The 21,984-nt window shown below is 42.5% G+C and overlaps 1 protein-coding gene across 6 annotated transcripts in view; it reads left to right on the top strand.

Moving 5' to 3' along the window:
* Window positions 1–634: 634 nt before the first annotated feature.
* Window positions 635–21,984, top strand: part of TBC1D22B (TBC1 domain family member 22B) — a 66,294-nt gene continuing 44,944 nt past the window's right edge. For 5 of the 6 annotated variants that reach the window (XM_046640331.1, XM_046640328.1, XM_046640329.1 and 2 more), the window contains exons 1-3: window positions 635–820; window positions 13,126–13,182; window positions 21,212–21,519. In XM_046640331.1, coding sequence (XP_046496287.1) covers window positions 765–820; window positions 13,126–13,182; window positions 21,212–21,519 — 421 coding nt within the window. In that variant the 5' untranslated portion in view covers window positions 635–764. The remainder of the gene's footprint in view (window positions 821–13,125; window positions 13,183–21,211; window positions 21,520–21,984) is intronic. The other variant, XM_046640332.1, reaches the window with a different exon arrangement.

Genomic DNA, 21,984 nt, shown 5'->3' with positions numbered 1-21,984 from the left:
GAAAGCGGCAGTTATTGATTGAAATAGAGATTAGATCATTCGAATTTAGTCTTCAACTAACAGCAGAGAGGGAGACTCTTATGAACTAACCGTTACTCACGTGTTGAACAGTTAGCAACCCTGGACTATCGGATCCGTACTGATCTTCCTTCATAGATTAAAAAAAAAAAAAAAAAAAAAAATCCGGGTCCAAACGTCACAGAGAAGGGGAGGGTAATAACCAGAGTGTAACTTAGTTGGGAGATGCTAAAAACGGGTTGCAACCAACACACAGGCCCTTACTTTTAGGTCAAAGATTTATGTATATAAATACACATGCTCTCTCTTTACAAAAAATATTAGACTCAGGAGCCTCATTCTCCCCAAAGTAAACAGCACCCCCTCCTCCTTCCCCTAGGTCCCTTTCTTTACCTGGGTCTTCCCCTCCTGGGGAGCAGGAACTTCCAGCCCCGCCTCCCTGCTCGTCCAAGCTCCGCCTCCCTGGTCCACCTGTGTGCCCAGCGCCTGACGTTACCGTTCGGCTTCAGCGGCCTGTAGGGTCCAGGCTCCCGATTGGTCCGTCCGACCACGCTCCGGGCAGCCCACCAATGGCAGCGGCGATGGGTTGGGGGGTGCCCACATCCAAGATGGCGCCTCCAGGAGCTGGGAGCGGGTGACCGGCTGTGGGGAAGCGGCCTGGGTTGGCCCTCCGATTGCGGGGTCCTGGGGGCTTCTCGCCGCGTACCCCCGTGGCCCGCCTACAAGGCCTTCCCCGGGCCAGAGCAATGGCCGCCGAGAACAGCAAGCAGTTTTGGAAGAGGAGCGCCAAGCTGCCGGGGAGGTGAGCCCAGGACGCAGAGGAAGAGGGGATTGGACCAAACCCTTCCAGATCCTAAACCCTAAATCCTGCGGGCCTGGGGCGCCACCGACCCCGGAAGGCTGGTTTGGGGAACCTGGGCTGGAGGAGCTGGGGCTGCCTGGTGGCGACAGAGCAGCTGTCAGGCGGAGGAGCAGGCAGCAGGCTTTAGCGATGGCTGGTTGTGGAAGCAGACTGGGCTCTGGGGGCGGAGGGCTCAGGAGAGGCTGCCCTCCCCCGGGAGGTGGCCAGAGTCCCGGGGAAGGGACCGTGGAGTTGGATGAGTAGTCAGTGTCAGTCCTGGGTTAGGAGGGCCACCCCCAGAGGTGCTTTTCACTTTAAACAGAACTCCGTCTTAGGGGGTCTCCACCACGCACTGGTGGTTGTTTGCATGAGGATGACCCCCTCCCTTGCTCCCCCAGCTCAGTACGCACGAATCTTTCTCCTGGACTCCCACAAGGTTCTGGTGGGAGCTTGGGACCATCTGCGGGGGCACAGGAAAAGTGAGGAAAATTCTCAAGTTCGACCTTACTTTATCTTGAGTTGCTCTTTTCCCGTTAGGAGTTAATACGTGGTGACCGGAGGATCGCGGTTATTTCTTTAGCATTATCTAAGGATTTATTCAACCCCAAGTGACCTCTTTCCTACTGCGTTGTAGTGTTATTCTTGTGCAAATGCGCTAAGTTCTTTCATTCTTAAGTTATTTAGTTGGAGAGCAGACCTTCTAAGCTACTTCTCCACCCCCCCCCCCCCCCCCTTTTGGTGTATGTATGCTTAGCAACTGTACATCCATCAAACTGTTGTTGGTTTATAGTTTCAATTTGTTTTGAGCAGAGTCCTGAGAAGTCTAAAGATCAGTGTATGTTTCAGTAGCAAATTTAAGATTTCTGCCAGCTGCAGTCTACTTGGTGATGACATTCATGTTTGGTTGTGCCCCACATGCAGCCTTTCCTGATTGATTCAGGTCTTATCCTTCTGGGATAATCCTTTGAACTTGTGACCTTTTTTTTTTTTTTAATAGCAAGAGAGAAATGAGGGTCAGTGGTGGCCACATAGCAGTCTTATTTTATTCAAGATCCTATTAGACATGTGGAGAATAGAGTGGGAATCAGCTTTTAGTAATACAGTATTAAAATAATTCAAGGCAATGCAGAGATAGCTTCAGATTAAAGTGCTGAGGAATTACAGTGTTAATATTAATGCTGAAGACTTCTGTGTTTTTAGATAGCATCACTTCCTGCCAACTGATTCCTTTTCCTTCCTGGTCTGGTGAGCTCTCCTGTCCTGCTAACTGCTCTTCTCTGGGGTTTTCCATGGTGAGATCATTAAATTTCAACATCCTAAGGTTATGATCAGAATCACTTGGAAAACTGTTAAGTCAGGAAGCAGTATCTGGGATGTGGGACATGGCATGGTCTTTTGTGCTTACTGACTGCTGGTTGTTATTAACAGTTTTTGGTTTCTTTATTTCTTCTTTTGCACTATAGGATTGGTCAACTTATTTTCAAAGCACTACTTTTGTGAGATAGGAAGAGGATCTTTTTGGTTTCTTCAAGTTTCTGCCTTCCTTTTTCATTTTGAAGAGGAATATAGAGGGATAGAGGAGAGAACACTTGTGTTCAGAAAGACTTGAGGTATTATTTTGGCTCTGTTACCTGTGTGATCAAGGACAAATAATTTACTCAGTCTCTCTGGGCTTCAGTTTCCTTATCCGTGAAATGAGAATACAAATACTTTCCTCAGGGTTACAGTGAGGACTAAATTAAACATCCTATTTCTAAAGAACCTAGGACAGTGTTTATTTGGCACATTATAGTAATTCAATAAATACTAGTTGTTAGTATTGCTGTTCTTGTTAGAGCAAGTAAACATTTAAAAGAACGTTTCTCAGATCCTTGCCCGAGTCCTAGGTGTTTATGTTCACGGTTTATCTTAAGGCATTAAAATGTTACCCCGATTCCTAATAGTTTTTAGTGCCTTTCTTGGGGAAGAGAAATATTGTTCAGCTGCATGCTTTTAGCTGGGAAGCCCCAGGAGCCCCTGATTATGGGAGAAAACTAAAGTTCTTTTAGATAGAAAGTGCTTTGGTTCAAGGAAAATGTTAGGGCATTTTCTCAAGAATAGAACTTTTGTTTTTGTACTTTGTAGTGAAGAGAAACTTTCTCCTGAGTGGAGAAATGACATAGATGACCGTGTCTAGGTCCCATGGCAACCTAGAAGTGAAACTAGTTTACTCTTCTTTGCAAATTGAAAGTGATGGCAGGTTACTTTCAATTTCTTTGGTCATGATCCAGCAACCTTAATGACAACAAATAAGAATTTTCTATAGTACAGTAACCTAAGTTCAAAATGAATTAAACATCTTTTTAAAAATAACAGCTTTATTGAGATGTAATTCACATACCATGAAAATTCAACCTTTTGCAGTGTGCAATTCAGTACTATTTAGTACATTCATCTAGAGTATAGATGGTTTTGTGCAACTATCAACATTAATTTCAGAACATTTTCTTCACCCCAAAAGGAAACCTCATGTCCATTAGTAGTCACTCCCCACCCCCCTCCCCCCTCCTCCAGCCCCTGGCAACCACTAATCTTTCTGTTTCTATGGATTTGCCTATTCTGGACATTTCATATAAATGGAATAATGTGACAAGGCCTTTTGTTACTGGCTTCTTTTATTAAGCATAATGTTTTTTAGGCTCATCCGTGCTGTAACATGTATCAGTATTTCATCCCTTTTTATGGCTAAATAATATTCCATTGTGTGGATATATCTCATTTTGTTTATCCATCAGTTGATGGGCATTTGAGTTGTTTTCACTTTTTGGCTATTAGGAATAATTCTATGAAATTCATGTGCAGGTTTTTCTGTGGACATATGTTTTCCATTTTGAGTATGTGTAAGAGTGGAATTGCTGGGTCATATGGTAACTTGATGGAATTAAATATCTTTTTGTGTTCTCTCAGTTATTCGTCAGAGCCCCATGTACTTAATACATCAAATGGTCCTTGCGTGGATGCCTGGGAAGATAGGAGGCCGTGTTGTTGGGAATGTGGGCTCTGGAAACTTGCAACTAGTAGATAAGTTCTGGAGATCTGAGGCGCAGCATGGTGATTATAGTCAACAACACTGTATTATAAATGTCAAAGTTGCTAAGAGACTAGATCTTAATTGTTCTCACCACAAAAAGGAAATAATAATTATGTGGTGAGATAGAGGTGTTAGCTAAGCTATGGTGGTAATCATTGCAGTAAATAAATGTATCAAACCAACACAGTGTACACCTTAAACATACACAATGTTATATGTCAATTATATCTCAAAAAAAAATAAAAAAAGATTGCAGGTTTTGACTGCCTGGGTTCAAATCCCAGCTCTGCCACTTTCTAGCTACGTGACCTTGGGCAAGGTACTTAACCTCTCTGTCCCTCAGTCTCCCCAACTGTAAAATGGGGACAGAGTATCTTCCCTATAAGGCTGTTATGAGGAATAAAGGAGATAACACATAGAAAGTGCCTAAGAGGTACTCAGTAATATTAGCTGTTAGGAAAATGATAATTGTGATTACAGTAGCTCCTATTTTTATTTGTTTCTCCCCTTTGCTCTAGTTTCTGAAAGTGGAATTGAAAAACTTTGATCAGTTGTGTGTCTGGAGCCCCCAGTGAGTCCTGAGCAGGAGGTGGGGGTTGGCAGCACCTTTTATTGTTAGTTAGGCAGAGGGTTTTTGGAGGCACAGAGAAGCCTGATGCAGGGCAACTATGGCTATGCGGTGTTCGTTATCGATGAGGAGTAGGACTTGGAGCAATGTTCTCAAACTTCAGTGAGTCACTTGGAGGGCTCGTGAAAGTGTAGATTGCCGGGCTCCACTTCCAGAGTTTCTGTTTCAGTAGGTCTGAGGTGGGACCTGAGAAGTTGAGCTTCTAAGAAGTTCCTAAGTGATGCTGCTTCTGCTAATCTGGGGGCTGCGCCTTGAGACCCACTGAGGAAAGAGCCCTGAATCAGATTGAAAGAAACCTGAGTTCTGTTTGCGAGGGGCTTTTGCTGTATGGATCTTGAACAATTTGTGCACCTCCACTTGGCTGTCTAATCAGCATCTCACACTTAACACGTCCAAATAGAACTCTTGATCTCCACCTCTGCCCACTCTTGCAAAGCTGTCCTTTCCATCTCATTTAGTGGTCGTACCTTTCACCACGTTCCTTAGACCAAAAAATCCCAGTGTTTTTTGGCTCTTCTTGTTCCTTTCCAGCCACATCCAATTCATCAGCAAGTCCTGTTGTCTTGTCAGAATGTATCCCGAACCTGAGCTCTTCTCACCACTTCTCCCCTTGCTGTCATGATCAGCCTGAGTCCTCTCTTGCCTGGGCTACTGCTGTAGCCTCCTGACTGGTCTTCCTGCTTCTCTTCTTGCCGCTCTACAGACCTCTCATTTGTAGTTAGAATAAAATCCAAACTCTCTAAGTCTTCCAGGCCCTTCATGATTGGAAAGATGGGCCAAGGTAAGGACTTTGATCTTTATCCCAAGAGCAGTGGGATGTCATTAGGAGGTTGGCGGGGGCTGTGACAGGATCAGATTTGCATTTATAGAAATATCATTCTGGGGGCCGGCCCCGTGGCTTGGTGGTTAAGTTTGGTGTACTCCACTTAGGCAGCCCGGGTTCATGAGTTTGGATCCCAGGCGCAGACCCAGACTGCTTGTCAGCCATGCTGTGGCGCCAACCCATGTATCAAGTGGAGGAAGATTGGCACAGATGTTAACTCAGGGCTAATCTTCCTCAGGAAATATATGTATAATTCTGCCTGCCTTGAGGAAAATGGCTTGGACCAATATTTTCAATGAATGGGGATGGGGAAACACAGTTGGTGTTTTGGGTGAGTTAATTCTGGGTAGTACTGGACTGTAGGATGTTTAATATCCCTAGCTCCTGCCCACTGAATGCCAGCAAGACCCACCAGTTATTGGTACAAACACCCTTCCCACATATACGTGCACACTTCCAAACACTCCAGCTTCCCCTCCCCTTCTGTACTCCCAGTATCCATGCTTCCCTGCTGGGGATCGAAATGAGTTTAGTTAGGAGGCTTTTGCAGTCAATAGAGGGAGAGGCGATGATGGCTTGGACTAGGTCTTGGTGAGTAGAGGTCAAGTTTGAGAATATCCACAGGACTCGGTGAATCATTGAATCTGAGGAGTGAGGGACAAGGAGGTGCCACTCCCAGGTTTCTGGCTTAGGTAGTCACTTAAGGTTGTGGTGTCATATACTTAGAGAAAAAGCCAAGTTTTAGAGCAAAGTACTTAAATTCTCTGTGCTCAATTTCCTTATCTATGAAGTGAGAGGTTTGGATTAAGTGAGCTCTAAGACTTACCAGTTCAGAAGTTGAGTGTTAAGCTTAAATTTACCTAGTCCAACTTTTGTCAATGGGTATTTCTCTTTTGCTCTTTCACTCACATCCGGCACGCTTGATAGGTAGGAGTAGATGGTGGGAGGGGGGCGCTGATGGTGAGGGGCTGCTGAAGGTGGGCCTTTCTATCTTGTGCATTTTCTTTTTCCTCCTCAAAGCCCCAGTAGGTACTTGTACATCCTAGTTGTAAGTCATTCTAGTTCTTCTATGTGGGACACCACCACACCATGGCTTGATGAGCGGTGTGTAAGTCTGCGCCCAGGATCCAAACTGACGAACCCTGGGCCACTGAAGTGGAGCACGGGAACTCAACCACTTGGCCACGGGGCGGCCCCTATCTTGTGCTTTTGAAAGTAGCAAATTGCTGGTCCTGCTGAACATCTGAGTGTCATGAAATTGTAGAATGTTAGAATTCGACTCTAAGACCACTGCAAGTGAGGAAATGGAGGGCAGAGAGGGAAAGTGACTTGTCCCAAGTCACACTGCAGATTTTTTGACTCCTGGTCCATGCTGTTTCTACTACTGCTTCCCCCTTCCCTCAGTCTCTGCTAAGATTATGACACCCTCTGTCCGAGCACCTCATCGAGTCCAAGGAACGCTTGCAGTGAAAAGAAGTGGATGAGACTTGGAATGAGGGAGACCAATGTGAGCCAATGCCTGGCTCATTTCTCACATTCTTGTTTCCAATCCTTCTGGGAAGGGCTTCTCCCACTTTTTAAGCAAAAGTGTTTATTGTTAAAGTCAAGGAACTCTTTTTTAGCATTAAATGAAGTTGAGGAAAATGTCTCATCACTTAAATTACTTAGGAGCCCGTAGATTTTTAACTAAATCCTCTCTTATTTGGTCATTTTTCATAAAGAGAATGAATCTAATAGTAGACTCAGTGTGATGGTCCCAGTCTGTCTGAGCAGGTACTTTACAACCTATTCTTAGCTTGAAAATGTTTTACTGATAAAGTAAGTGACTAGAAGATACTAAATTATCACTGGAACAGCGTAGATCCCCAGTTCTGGAAGACTGCCATCGAGTGTGTGTGTGAACCTGAATCAGTTGCCAACACGTTTGGCTTTCAATTGGATAGCTCTGTTCCCATATTTGCTTTAGCTCCTGTGTCAGCGCTAAGCAAACACCTGTTGATTTTATCTACCAAGGCTTTTGCCCTGTTCCAACTATGTAAACCAGCTACGCCAACACATTCCGTGGTGTTGGTTTTATTAAAGAGAATGGTGGAGGTTGACTGGGATTTTTGCCTTGTTCTGTCTCAGTCGCAGCACATCCTGTGGCATTCTTTTGTCTGCATATGCAGAGAGATTTCTCTGAGATTCGATGTGTTTGCCTCCAGTGTTTAGATCTAGCTGGACAAGAGTCAGCTTAAGCAGAGGCCTGGGTTTGCAGAGTTCCAGTCTTCACTCTCTCAATATTGTTCAGTGCCTGCTGGTGTGTGTCATGCTCTGCCAGGTGGTGAGGGGACTATAGAAAAAGACGTGACACCCCCAATGCTCTCTAGAAGGTGAAAATCTACTTGGCACCGTGGCCTCCCCTGGTGAGGATGCTGTGTTTGATGGACTTTCCGGTTTTTCCGCTCTGCATATGTCACTTTTGTAATCAGAAAAACTTAAAAGTGGAGCTGGGTGAAAATACGTTGTTGAGTGAGAAAAGCAAGATGTAGAATATGTACAGTGTGCAGTCTTTTATGTAAAGTTTTAAAACATGAATGTATGTTGTTTATGGATTCATGAATATATGTAAACATATAAAAACAGATGGGAAGGATTTCCTACGCTCTTCAGGGTAGTTCTCTCTTGGGGAGAAAGGGAAGTGGCCTGGGGATGGCAACTGGGACTTCAGTCATCTAACGCTTTATTTTCTTAAAGGAAATGTGATGTTGTTAACATTTGTTAAATCAGTGTGATGGGTTTATGGATGTTTGTTATATTTTTCTCTGTAGTTTTCTTTGTGTTCGAAAACGTGAATTAAATGCTTTTTACCCTTGTGTTAGAGCAAATGTTTTTAAAATTTATGTTGGGGAGATCAGCCAGCCAGCCATGAAGTTAACTAATATTTAAAGTAATGTTTATGATTTAGAGTGAAAATAAGTCATTTATACCGTGTGAAGCCATTTAGATAACATTTAAAAATATGCAAAACAACGCTATATGTTGTTTATGGATACATACATAGAAAATAAAAATGTAAAAAGAAAAATGCCTGATTTAATAAGATGGCTTCATAGGAAGGGAGGGAGGGATGAGCCGGGGTTTCAACTTCACGGCGTCTTATTACTTAAGTAGGTGTTGAGCACCTACCTGGGTGTGCCTTAAATTGTGATCTAAATCTAGTTTATTTAAAAAAATAGTTTGTAAAAGCAGTATAAACCCTGACTTTTGTATTTTAGGGAATCAGAGAAGATATGGGTTAGTGGACACCGGGGTAGAGTTGGAGAAAGTCTCATGGTGGGTGTAGAATTTGGAGGGCATGTTTCAGGATGGATATGACTTTGGAAAGGAAGTAGGGAGAAGAGCCCAATATGGTAATGAAGGTGTGTTTGGAGGGCGGAGTGGAGACCAGCCTGCTCTAGAGTTGAGTTTGGGTTTGGGAGGACAAGGGATGGGACAGGCTGATAGGTAAATTGTAAGTGCCAGGAAATTGAGCACCCTAATTGCCAAGCTCTTTCAGTCTATCTTCATTTAGTCTTTGTGATCATCTTGGTTTCGTTTGCTTTTCTAACTTCTTGCCTCTCCTTTTTGAGATTCAGTACACTGATTAATAATACAAAATGTTCCAGGTACAGATACATCATGACTTAGTTCACGAACATGTTAACGAATTCATTGTGGGCTCTGACACCTTTACTGATGAAGTCCAGCATTTATCTTGGTCTTTCTGGCTGTGCCAGAATGTTGGGCTGACATCTTTAAAAAAAACGTCTGCCATGATTTTCAGATTCCCTTCCTGGAGAGTAAGTGACAGCCTTCGTCCCTTAAGCCTGCACAGTTAGGACTGTTTGTTTCTGCATGGATTACTGGGAGATAGAAATACTCTTTTAAGGAGAGGATCTAAGGCTATTCCCTCTTATTTTTCTACCCAGTCACCTAACCTAACCGGCCCATTGAGATCTTCCTGCAGTTTATCCTCTGATCTTTATATGTTACTACAAATAGGCTGGTGAACTTGGAGTTCAAATGTACTCATCTTAGGGTATTTGCAAACGTTAAAATACAAATCAGTGCCTTTTTGGTTTTTTTGTTTGTTTATGCTTTAATTTTGGTGTTGTGTAAGCTTTCTCTCTTGAAGCCAAACTTTCCCTTTTTTCTTTTATCCCTCTTATTTTCTCTTTCTTTTTCCTCTGCCTAGGAAACTCTGCAAACACATTAAAGTAGTATTTTTGCATTTCTTATTAGTATATGTAATGGTTTGTTTACAAATGACTTAAAAACCTTGCAGAGAAGTTTAGAGAGTAGAGATTTTTATAACTAAAAGGGTCGGGGCCGTGTCCATAACTAAAGATAGTGTGCAAGAATATTCCCTCTGGAATCGTAGTAGAAATCAATGTGAAAATGGTTGAACTGATTACATTGTTTAAAAGCAACTTTCGGATCACATCTGTTATGTCACACAAGGTACTTGGCAAACTTGTTCTATTTTCTAAATGTTGTGTGAGGAATAAATTACAAAAATGGGAGGGAGGAAGAAAACCAGCATTTCTTGGGCACTGAGTGTGTGCTGGGCTGCATTCTAACGTGTGCACATCTACTGCACCGCCTGCTAGGAGTTGGGCTAGAGGCTTTCTATACATTGTCCTATTTAAACCTCCCAACCCTCTTAAGAGTGCTTAATTTGTTTCTTACAAAGGTGATACAGGTACATGATAATAATTCAGAAAGGTCTAGAGAGGTTTGCAGTGAAAACTTAAGTGTCCGCCACGGGATCCTCCAGTCGTCTGGTTGTTCTTCCAAACCACTGCTGCTGGTGTCTTGTGTATTTGTTCAGAGATACCCTATAAATACATAAGCCTGATCATATAAATATGTGGATGTGTTTTATTTTAGAAATTTTTCTAAAAATGGAGGCATATTATGCATGCAATTCTGCTTCTGTTTTCAATGAATGTTTTAGAGTTTGTTTCATGTCAGTGGATATAGAACTGCCTCATTCTTTTTTTTTTTTTTTTTAAAGATTTTGTTTTTCCTTTTTCTCCCCAAAGCCCCCTGGTACATAGTTGTGTATTTTTAGTTGTGGGTCCTTCTAGTTGTGGCATGTGGGATGCCACCTCAGCATGGCCTGATGAGCAGTGCCATGTCCGCTCCCAGGATTTGAACCCGCGAAACCCTGGGCCGCCGAAGCAGAGTGCGCGAACTTAACCGCTCAGCCACGGGGCCGGCCCCTGCCTCATTCTTTTTAGCAGATACACTGTAATTTGTTTAACCAGTCCCCTGTTGATAATAATCCTTTTTCTTTTAATAGGTAAGTCTAGCCCATTTATATTTATTGGCAAGATTGATATATTTGGTCTTTGTTCTATTTTTAATATTTTCTTTTCAGAATGTCTTCCACTATAAGGACTGTACTTGCTTTGGGAAGTGGGTCTGCATGTGTATATTCTGTATATGTATCTTTTTATTCTAGTGATTGCGTGTAACTTTATACCATATTTCTTGAGACAGTATCTGTTGACTCCCTTCTATGAGCAATGATGAAATTAGTATATATTTCCTGCCCCATCCCTACCTGCTTTTAGTTGATTATATTGTTTTTCTTAGTTTTATTTTATATCTTAAAACATCCTTATGCCTCTTACTTGAGCTATTAGCTTTAAGTATCTTTTGAGCCTTTTTAGTAAGAGATGAGGAAATCAGTGTACTTATTTGTCTACTTTTTTCTCTGTCCTTTTTTTCTTTTCTTTTCTTTCTTTTTTTTTTTTTTTGCTGAGGAAGATTCTCCCTGAGCTAACATCCCCTGCCAATCTTCCTCTTTTTGTATGTGAGCCACCGCTGTAGCATGGCCACTGACAGATGAGTGGTGTAGGTCTGTGCCCAGGAACTGAACCTGGGCTGCTGAAGCGAAGCATGCAGAACTTAACCACTAGGCCACTGGGGCTGGCCCTCCTCTGTCCCATTTTAACATTTACCAGTTACATTATTTTTACATTTTCTTCTGCAACCATAAAGCCTCAAATTTAAGACTTGGTCTTAAGGTTAAATCAATTAAATGCTCTCCATCAGTCCTTTGCCATAGTTTCTCCATTTATCTCTATGTTTTTTTGGGGTTTGTTTTATTCTGTTTTGTTTTTTTAAAAGATTTTATTTTTCCTTTTTCTCCCTAAAGCCCCCCAGTACATAGTTGTATATTTTTGGTTGTGGATCCTTATAGTTGTGTATCTCTTTGTTAATTGAAGTTTTTCCCTTAGTAGTTTCTTCAGGAAGGAGTCAAGGAAACCATATGCCGTGAGTTCTTACATGTTAAAACGTGTTTTTCTTTCACCTTTGCACTTGAACAACAGTTTGACTTCATATATAATTATTGTCAGGCTACTCTTTTTTTATTGTGAATCATTACAGAAAAGTACATGAAACAATTGTGTAGTATGATAACTTGATGAATAATCACAAAGTGAACACCCTAGAAGCCCCCTTGTGTCTGTTCTCTATCACACCTCCTTCCTTCCCCCCAGAGGTAACCACATTCTTTTATGTTAATCACTCCTTGCTTGCCTTTTTTTTTTGTGAGGAAGATTGGCCCTGAGCTAACATCTGTTGCCAGTCTTCCTCTTTTTGCTTTAGAAAGATCATCACTGAGCTAATGTCTGTGCCAATCTTGCTCTATTTTATGTGAGACACTGCCACAGTGTGGCTTGATGAGTGGTGCTAGTCTGTGCCTTGGATCTGAACCTGCAAACCCCAGGCTGCTGGAATGGAGCATGTAAACTTAACCACTACACCCCGGGCTGGCCCCTCCTTGCTTTCTTCATAATGTTGCTACTGTGGATGCATCCCTAAAGAATAGAAATAATTTTTGCCGGTTTTTGAGGTGTGTATAAATAAATCATAGAGTATTTGCTCTTTTATCCTTTGCGTGTTTTGTACTCAACATGACATTTGTAAGATTCATTCTCATTATTACTTGCAGCCTTACTTCACATATTTACCTTGCTGTATAGTGCTCTATTATATGAACATATGACTGTATATTTCTCTGTTGATGGACACTTGGATTATTTCTAGTTTGAGGCTAAAAGCAACCATAATGCTATGAATAGTTTGCTGTATGTCTTCTGATACGTATATGTGTATGTTTGTCTTAAGATACATATGTGAGAGTGAAAACACTGGGTCTTAGAGTATGTACATTTTGTTCTTCTAGATGTGGCCAAACTGTCTTTTGAAGTAGTCGTACCACTCTGTGCCCCCACCAGCAGTGTGTGAGAGTTCCTTGGGTTACTCTTCCCTGATAGGTAGTGTTGCATCACTGTCTTTTAGCCCAAGTGATCCTTTAGGGTAGATGGTATTCCCATTTTACAGATGAGAAAACAGGTTCAAAGTTGTGAAGTAGTTTAGTGCGAGTTGACGGAAGTAATTGCTCCCAGAACTAGCATTTGAACTCTGCTCTCTCCAACTCTAAAATCCGTTACCTTTCCATGCTGCCTTCTTTACAGATAGAACTTCCCGATGATCAGGTATGTAAGGCACTGAAACCTCACCAGGGAAGATGAACATTCTCAAAGACTTTAGTTTTAAAGAGCAGGTTGCTCTCCTTTGGCTTGAATGTAGTGTTCTTGGAGGTGACCTGTTTCTCAAAGTCCCTTCCAATTTTGTGATGCAGGTGGTACTCACCCTACATATTTGGTTTCCTGACGTCTTGCTTCTTCCTTCCTTCTTGCCTGCAGCATCCAGCCTGTGTATGGAGCACAGCACCCTCCTCTGGACCCTCGGCTCACCAAGAAGTAAGTCAGGATATTTTCCTTTCTCGCGTGTACTTCTTCCAAAACCCTTGACCCCTCCCCTACTTTGTTGGAATGATCGTTTCTACTTTGACTTTTTCTCCTCTGCTCTGTTTTGGATCAGATGAGCACTCCTCTTACCTCTAAACAGTCCATTACTAAGTGGGAGAGTAACTCACATCAGAGGTGGAAACTGGTCTATGTAGGGTTTGGTGTTGGATTCTCTGTTCTGGTGAAAAAGTATTTATTGATTAAATATTGTCCTGAAATTGGATGATTGATGATCTTCTAGCAGGAGATCTGGTTTCTGGGGCTTCTTGCGTCTGAGTATATATAGGTCTGCCACCTTTTTCTCAGTTGCACTGTGAGGACTAGGGCGAATAGAATTGTTAACTGTAGGGCTGGCATTCTGCAAGTCCTCCTTCTCTTTGACACGCTCAAGGAAACCCAGCCATGCAGTAGAGTTAGAAGCTTTCTGGAGGCTGTTTCTCTAGTAAAATTCTAATAAATTGTTTTCAAACACAGCAGAGACCCTAGTTAAACCCAAGCTGTGTGGGTGTGGATCTGTACCCCCAGTTACCGCTTTCTCACACCTTTCTCTCATGGGTCATCATCCAGCCACAATGAATTTAGATGAGGAGATGAGTTGTCTTCTCAGATTTTCTAAGAACTTTAGCCTCTATCTTTGGACGTGCTTATTACAGAGACCTATTTCTAGGAAAGCTGGAGTTGTAGTGAAAGCTGAATGATTCTAGAGGGATGGGAGCCCTAGGTTCTCATCCTCCTGGGGCCTGTAGTAATAGTCAGCCTTTCTTCCTTCACGGTCAATGGGGAAGTAAAGATAACGTACATTAAAGTATTTTGAATACCTGGAAAAATGCTGTGTCAAATATGCATTATCAATGTGGTAATTTTTCTTTTAATAACTGAATGTGTGGTGAACTTTCTGTAACTCTGCAGTGTGCTCTTTTTCCATTTTGGCCGGTATGGGGAAGGTAAAGTCTTCTGAATTACTGTGGAAGCAGGACTGCTGTTCTTTCTGTAAGATGCATGATTTTTATATCAGAAACTACTAGAATGTAAGGTCTTTGAGGGCAGGACTTTGTTTTGTTCACCACTATAGCCTTGGTACCTAGAACAGCATGTGGCACTTAGTAGGCACTGAGTAAACATTTATGGAATGAAGGAGTGAAATCATTGCCTTTACTTACACAACGAGCTTTTCTTTAATGTCTCTTAGCTTGTACCTTGTATTAGCTCTTCTTAAGGGGAGCATATTTTCTGTGATATTTGTGTGGTATTTCCATTAAGTAGAATGAATTTCTACTATTTCCCGGTTTTCCCAACAGTAGGCTCTCTGGTCTGTTGGCCAGTGTAGCAGGCACTGTGGACCCCTCACCCAGCAGCCTTCCCTGCCCGCAGCCCCACCAGCCAGCAGCAGCCGCTGCGGCTTCCTTGCTCAAGTACCGTAATTTCAGCTGTCGAGCAGGTGACAATGTACTTAGAGCAGGTACCTGGATGAGTTCAGCCTTTTATAATAATTCCTTGGTAATCCCGGTGACTGGTCTGCACGGTGGGCTCGTCTCATTGGTTCTGGCCAGTGAGAGGTAAATTAATTTCTCCTGACGGAGGGTTCTTAGATTTTCTCCTTTGATCAGAGAGAGATCTTTTTGTGAAGAAAGCCTCCTTTTGCCTTCACTCACGTTTCCTGCTTTTGAATGTGGTAGTGTGAAAATGGGGTGCTGAAAGCTTAGCACTTGACTGTAACCTGAGGGAAAGGCCAGGAGAATTGCAGAGACACAAGCCCAGCGCTGTGGCTGCACAGTCTTTACAACAGTTGAGCATTCTGTTCCTTGTAGCCAGTTCCATTCACAGCCAGGATTTGTTGATTGGTAATGGATCCATTCCAACTTATTTTATAGCAGCCTTTGATAAACACGTGGCTAACATGTCCGGCCACCTGGACATAAGGCAGTGGGATGGCCTATCCCATTGTATGTCTGGGTCAGAGTCACCACGCCTTGTCTGGACCTGCCTGTCAGTGTTCCCTGATTCTGTATTTAGGACAGCTCTTGAGAAATAACACCATATCCTAAACTGCCAAGACAAACTTTATATAGTCTTATTTTCCCACCTATTAGTGGTATGAAACCATGACTGTTTTCACTGATCATGCGGCAGAGCTGCAATCATACTTTCAATAGGAGAAATCACTTAGCTCGGCACTTTGGGAGGAATATGATTGTCACTGAATAACTTGCTGCGCTTTCCATACACATGGTGTTTCGTATTATTAATTCTTTCTAACATGGGACAACATCTAGGTCTGCAGTGGACCACTTTACAGTTCCAGATTGTTGCTATAAAACATTTATCGCCCTTATTTTAGTACCTTTGTTGGGACATTTTTATTACTTTCTCCGCTGCATGATTATCGTTCCACTTCAAACCACCATTAATTACTGTGTGGTTAATCCTCGTCACAGCAGAAGCCTTACGTTGGGTCTTCAATCATGTAAACTGCACGAGCACAGTAAGTCGTTCCCCATCTGTGTATATTGACTTAAATTTGCCAAATTATTGCCATTAGTGATAATATTGCCTGCAATAATTTTTATAGCCCAGATAAAACTAATCTTACTGCAGAGTGGCCCCACTTGATGGTATGACAAGCTTCTAAATTTATTGTTTTCTGAATCGATACTAAAGTGTGATAGCTCTTGGTTCTGAGTTATAAAGCTGGTTCACCTGAAGTCACATTAGTTATTGAGAAGACTGGATTTATTTGAATGTCACTTAATTCCCACTTGCTTCACTTTCCTTACCAGTGTCCAATATTATTTTTCTAAATAAATTTGTGTCATATTTCTACTAAGTGAACAGCCGTATCAGTAAAACAGTGTAGTATTAATCAAATTACAATATGAGTCATCTTTTGTTTCCTAACCTGTAGCCACTCTTTTTCAAAATATCCTGGGGGGCCGGCCTGGTGGCGCAGTGGTTAAGTGCGCATGTTCCGCTTCGGCGCTCTGGGGTTCGCCGGTTTGGATCCCGGGTGAGGAGATGGCACCACTTGGCATGCCGTGCTGTGGTAGGCGTCCCACATATAAAGTAGAGGAAGATGGGCACGATGTTAGCTCAGGGCCAGTCTTCCTCAGGAAAAAGAGGAGGATTGGCAGCAGTTAGCTCAGGGCTAATCTTCCTCAAAAAGAAAAAAATACAAAAAAAATATATATCCTTAGGTCTTTGTGTTACCATTTAACAAAAATACATTCACCAGACAACTAAGTTTCTCTCAAATGTGCCATTTATTAGGTTTTTGTGAGTGTTTAGTGTCACCTGCACTTCTTGAATCCCTTTTTCTTTACCACGTAGTAGCTCTGTGATCTTGGGCAAATGACTTAACCTCTCTGAGCCTTAGTTTCCTCACCCATAAAATAGAAATAATAAGACTCACCTCACAGAGTTGTGAGGATTAAATGAGATATCTGTGAAAGTGCTTTCTAAACTCTAATTTGGCATGCAGTTGTAAGGAGGTAGAGTGAAGGTGTCTGTCAGAGGCCAGTTTGGTTGTAACTTTGATATAGTTCTGTTTAAAGAATCTTGGTTAAACTTCAAGCCACAGTGTAGCATTCTTGTACCTTGGGTTAAGTATAAATTAGTTGGGACCTTGTTAAAATAAGGCAGCCTCTAAACCAAAGGCGCCCCCAGCTAGAATTACTTAGATTGATTTTTTTACTGTGACCGTTGGGGTCAAAAGGGAAGAGAGACATTTCTCCTCCAAGGACCACATCTCTGGACATGGCATCTCCCCATTCTGGCCGCTGATGTACTTAGCCCGTTCCTGGTAGACGAGAAGTTATTCCTACGAGGGAGAGAGTCAGAGCTATCAGCATGCACACTGGAGAAACTATAGCTGTGGTGTTCTGTGCTCAGTGTGCTTGGCAACTCCTCTTCCCAGGCTGCAGATCCTACTGGGCCTTCTTTTTAACCAGTTTTTCTAGGTACAGTAGTTAAAGAGTGCATGCAAGCTTTGCACCCAGGGAGGCCTGGATCAGAGCCCAGGCTCACTGCCTGCTCATGACCTCAGGAAGCCTCGGTTTCCTCATCCGTAAATGGGAATAATAATAATGGCACCTCATAGGCTTAGGAATGAGCATCAGTGAGAAAATGGATATATATAAATGTTAACACAGAGCCTGGCACCTAGTGAATAGCCAATAAATGTGAACTATTATGTATATATGAATTTATATTATCTCCTCTGGAGAGAACAAAATTAATCAACGTGGAAAAGCTTCAGAGCCTGAAATCTGCCCATCGTCGTCGCCGGTCTGTAGGTTTTTCTTCTTCTGTCAGTGGTAATGCAGGTGCCTTTCCACTCTCCCTCCGCTCTTTCATTCTCGAACGGGGTTCTCACCAACCTTCTTGTGTTCTCAGACTCCCACCCCTCCACGTGATACCAACCCCTTCCTCTGTGAAGACCTCTTTCTTCAGGACAGAGTGGACTTTTTTTAATTGGTTGGTTGAGTTTTTGAGTTTTATAAAATAAGACATCCTAAAATAATTTCTAGCAGCCTCAAAATGGTCTGCTTTGAATCCCATGTCTTTCTGTCACAGAGAATGACAGCCTTTCGTTCCTTCTTTCCTTTTCATTGTGTTGGAATGTCCTTCCCATTTCCGTTTGCAAAAGTCTTCATATGAGTAAATTCCAATTCTTAATCTAGTTCTCTTATATTGAATCTTCATCTGCTTCAACAAATGTAGTGGAATTCTTTAAATGCATGAAAAGGTGTAAAGAGGAACTTGACAAACACTCACGTACCCACCACTCAGCCGCTTTACCTCCTTCGTTTGTATGGGAGGCTCAGTGTCTGTTAGAACCTGCCGCTCAGTATGGCCCATCTCTTGGGGTAGTGTTTTAATCCATATGCATATGCTTCACCCAATGTTAGATTGTCAGCATCCAGTCAATTCTTTGACCTGAGTTAAAATTCACCTTCTTGGTATGATGGTTTATTTAAAGAATTCTCAAAATAGCAAGAGGGTATTTAGGAAACATCAACCAGAAGAAACCAGTAGTTAACCTTGGCATCCAGAGTACTTGATACCCCTGTTGGATTCATCACGTGCAGTCCTGAGGTAGCGGTAGCCTCTAAGGAGGAGAGCAGCAGGAATAACCACAGACGCCTGCAGTATTTTAGTGATGGCGGCTCTTTCTTACACGTCTGCCTATTTGTTCATGACAGTGGACCTCCGAGGGTGTCCTGCAGGTGGCGCATGCTGGATCCCCTTTTCCAGGGGAGAGGCAGTCATAGTGATGAGTCCAGAACCTACGGCCTCACCAGGTCTGCAGAGGAGTAATTTGCATTCTGGCTCATGGGTGGATTTTTTTTTTTTTAAGATTTTTATTTTTTTCCTTTTTCTCCCCAAAGCCCTCCCCGGTACATAGTTGTATATTCTTTGTTGTGGGTCCTTCTAGTTGGGGCATGTGGGATGCTGCCTCAGCGTGGTTTGATGAGCAGTGCCATGTCCGCGCCCAGGATTCGAACCAACGAAACACTGGGCCACCTACAGCGGAGCGCGCAAACTTAACCACTCGGCCACGGGGCCAGCCCCTCATGGGTGGATTTTTGACATGTGGATATTTGCACTGCATTTCCTCAGTTTTATTTTCTTTGATTTGGGCTCTTGTTCATTTCTGATTGTCCATTCTGTAGGTTTATAAGTACTCTTACTTTGGGGATTGATAATAGCCAACAAAACAACTTTTTCCCCGATTAATAAAAATAATATGCTCATTGTAGAAAACATGAATAATTCATAGAAGTATAAAAATGAAATTAAATATCACCTGTAATTCCACAGCCCAGAGATAAGCATGGTTAACATTTTGATGTATTTCCTTCCTGGTCTTTTGTATGCATATACTTTTTAAAAAAAGTACAGAGAGCATAAAAATATATAATTTTGCTTCCAATTTTCTCTTTATTGAGATCATCTTCTAGTGATATTAAATAGCCTTCAAGATGTGATTTTCAATGGCAGTATAACATTCCATCTGGTGGCTGAACCATCATTTATTTCAACATTTCCAATTTCTAGATGTTTATGTTGTTTGCAGTTTTTAACCAAAATAGATAACACCATTATAACTGTTTTAGATCATCTTTGTGTGACTCTCTGATTATTTTCTCACGGGCAGAGATTTGTAAGGCTCCTGGTGTGTGTGTTGCCAGGGCGTTGTACGACATACACCCCCACCTGCAGTGTTAGAGAGCAGGTCTCAGTACCCCGTCAGCACTGAAGAGAATAAGGCGAAATCTTTGCTAACTTTGTGGGTGGAAAATGGTATCTTGTTTTCATCATATTTGAACTGTTACATCTTATAATCTCATGTTCTCTCTCATATTTTGTGTGATGTATTTTCCTTTACTCTCTGTGTGACTAGCGTTTGAAAATAATGCTTCAGTGACATCTTACTCCTTTTTTGGTGTTAATAGTGGAGACATTCCAGTGAGCTTTCTGAGTCACCAGACTGCATTTCTCAGTGTTAATGGTAGTTGCCTTTCACAGTAGGTGTGGGGCTCATCGAGGTGGGGGGGGCAGGTCAGCAGACCACCCGCCTCTACCCAGAGGGAAGAAACATCTCTTGGAAACGGGGGACCTGCAGCTCTTCTGGCAGAGCCTCGGTTTCCCTCTAGAGCTGCCCTGCCTTGCTGGAGGAAACATGAGGCGTTGTAACGACGTGTTTACCCCGTTACATTCCAGCCCCTAGGTGTAAACTTACACAAGGCTCTGTCCTCTGCTTCCCTGTTGGCAGTATGAGGTCTGCTAGTTAGGACTGAGTTAGAAATGTCCCAACCACGCAGTCCCCTGGATCCAGAATAAGGGCCCCCGGGCCGTAAGGAGGAGACATAAAGAGAAAAGGTTTAGGAAAGTAGGAATGGTCTGGACGACTCTGAGGACTAGGCCCTCTTTCCTCAGTGAGTTAATCTAGTGTTTCCCAAACTTTAGTCATGTACCATCCTCATGAGTTTTTGCCATATTCTGTACTATTATTTAGTAAATGCATCTTAAAAAATAAATTCATTTTATTTACTCAAATAGATTTATTTTTTAAAATATAGCTTATCACTTCTGTAAATGGAAAACCAGTATCATTTGCCAAAAATAGAAAACCTTAAAAATAAACACAGTGAAAAACAAAACAATCTTATTAATTAAATTCTAAGCCAGATCCTATTGCTTGCAAATATGTCAATCCTGAAGCTGTCCTCATTTTGTTAAAAAATAGCGTTTAAGTCAGAGTAGCACCAACTGTCTCCTCTAGGCTAGCAGAGGGACTTCAACAGAATGAAAAAGGAACAACCTGTTCTTTTTGAAACTTGGTGTCTGATGCTACATATGGACCACCTAAAATTATCTCTTGTTCTACCAGTAGTTTGTGTCCTGCTCTAAGGAATAGGTTAGGTTATGTTGCCATAACAGATTAACTCTGAGATCTCAGTGGATTGACACAACAAAGGTTTATTTCTTGCTCAGGTTATGTGTCCAAAGTGGAGTCCGGTGGGAGTGGAGGGCAGACTCAGCTCCACAGAGTCACTCTGTTATCCAGGCTGAGGGAGGCGCCACCGTCGGGAGCCTCACCAGTTACCACAATAGAAGAAAGCTTATAGAGAACTCAGACCTGTCCTTTTATACTTTGGCTTGAAAGTGATTACCTCACTTCTCTCCTCAGCCCGTTGGCCAGAACTAGTCTTATGGCCTCTCCTAAGTGCAAGGGGGCTGGAAAGTATAGAGGAGCACGTGGAATGTTTGGTGAACGTTGCTGTCTTTGCTACATCACTCTCTGCACAAAGGGCTAGTCTGGCTGCATGTAGATGAGGAATGGATACGGGTGGTTTTTGCTTTGAAGAAAGTAATGATTGTGTATGAGATAGTTTGTAATACTGTTAATATTGTATTAAGGAAGTGAAGGTGGTTAGATGTGTCAGACCATTCCTTGGTAATGGTGTCTCCTTTCTTAAAGCTTCATTAAAGAACGGTCAAAAGTCAATGCAGTTTCTCTGAAGAATAAGAAGGCCTCCAGTTTTCATGAATTTGCCCGGAATACCAGTGATGCTTGGGACATTGGCGATGATGAAGAAGAGGACTTTTCCTCCCCTTCTTTCCAAACTCTGAACTCAAAAGTTGCTTTAGCAACTGCAGCCCAAGTCCTGGAAAACCACAGCAAGCTGAGGGTGAAACCAGAACGGTCCCAGTCGACGACATCCGATGTTCCTGCCAGCTACAAGGTCACAAAGTCCAGCAGTGATGCCCAGCTGTCCAGAAATTCCAGTAAGTCTATCCTCCTCCCCTCCATAGCCTCAGCCTTTTCAGTGGATTACATTTTAAATAAAAACAATCTTTCTTGAGGGTATCACTCAGATCTTCCACTGGATAATAAATAAGCAAGCTAAAGCCTGAAGTATGACATCAGTGAGCCTAGCTGTACTTGGTCCTCCCACCTTGATGGCTGCCTGGCCCTGGGACCTGAGACTTTACTTCCTGACACCCAAGTGTTGCCTGCCATTCTCTTCTTCCTTTCCCTATGGTGGAGTCCCAAACTTTTGTGGTTTGATTGTTTCACATTGCTTTAGGTCTGGTCACCTTAAAGCGTATTGACTAATGTATTTGAAGTTGTTAGTGGCTGAATTTCACAAATGTTTGGCATCGGTGCTTGGCCTCTTTAGCCTGGGGAACAGCCACTAGCATGAGGTTGTCTTCTTCCTGTTCCTGAGGGAAGGAGCGACATGTGCCTCA

The sequence above is a fragment of the Equus quagga genome, chromosome 15, assembly GCF_021613505.1.
Source record: "Equus quagga isolate Etosha38 chromosome 15, UCLA_HA_Equagga_1.0, whole genome shotgun sequence".
NCBI classification, from domain to species: domain Eukaryota; kingdom Metazoa; phylum Chordata; class Mammalia; order Perissodactyla; family Equidae; genus Equus; species Equus quagga.
The sequence above is the reverse complement of the archived record's forward strand: the minus strand, read 5'-3'. Positions and strand labels throughout refer to the sequence as shown.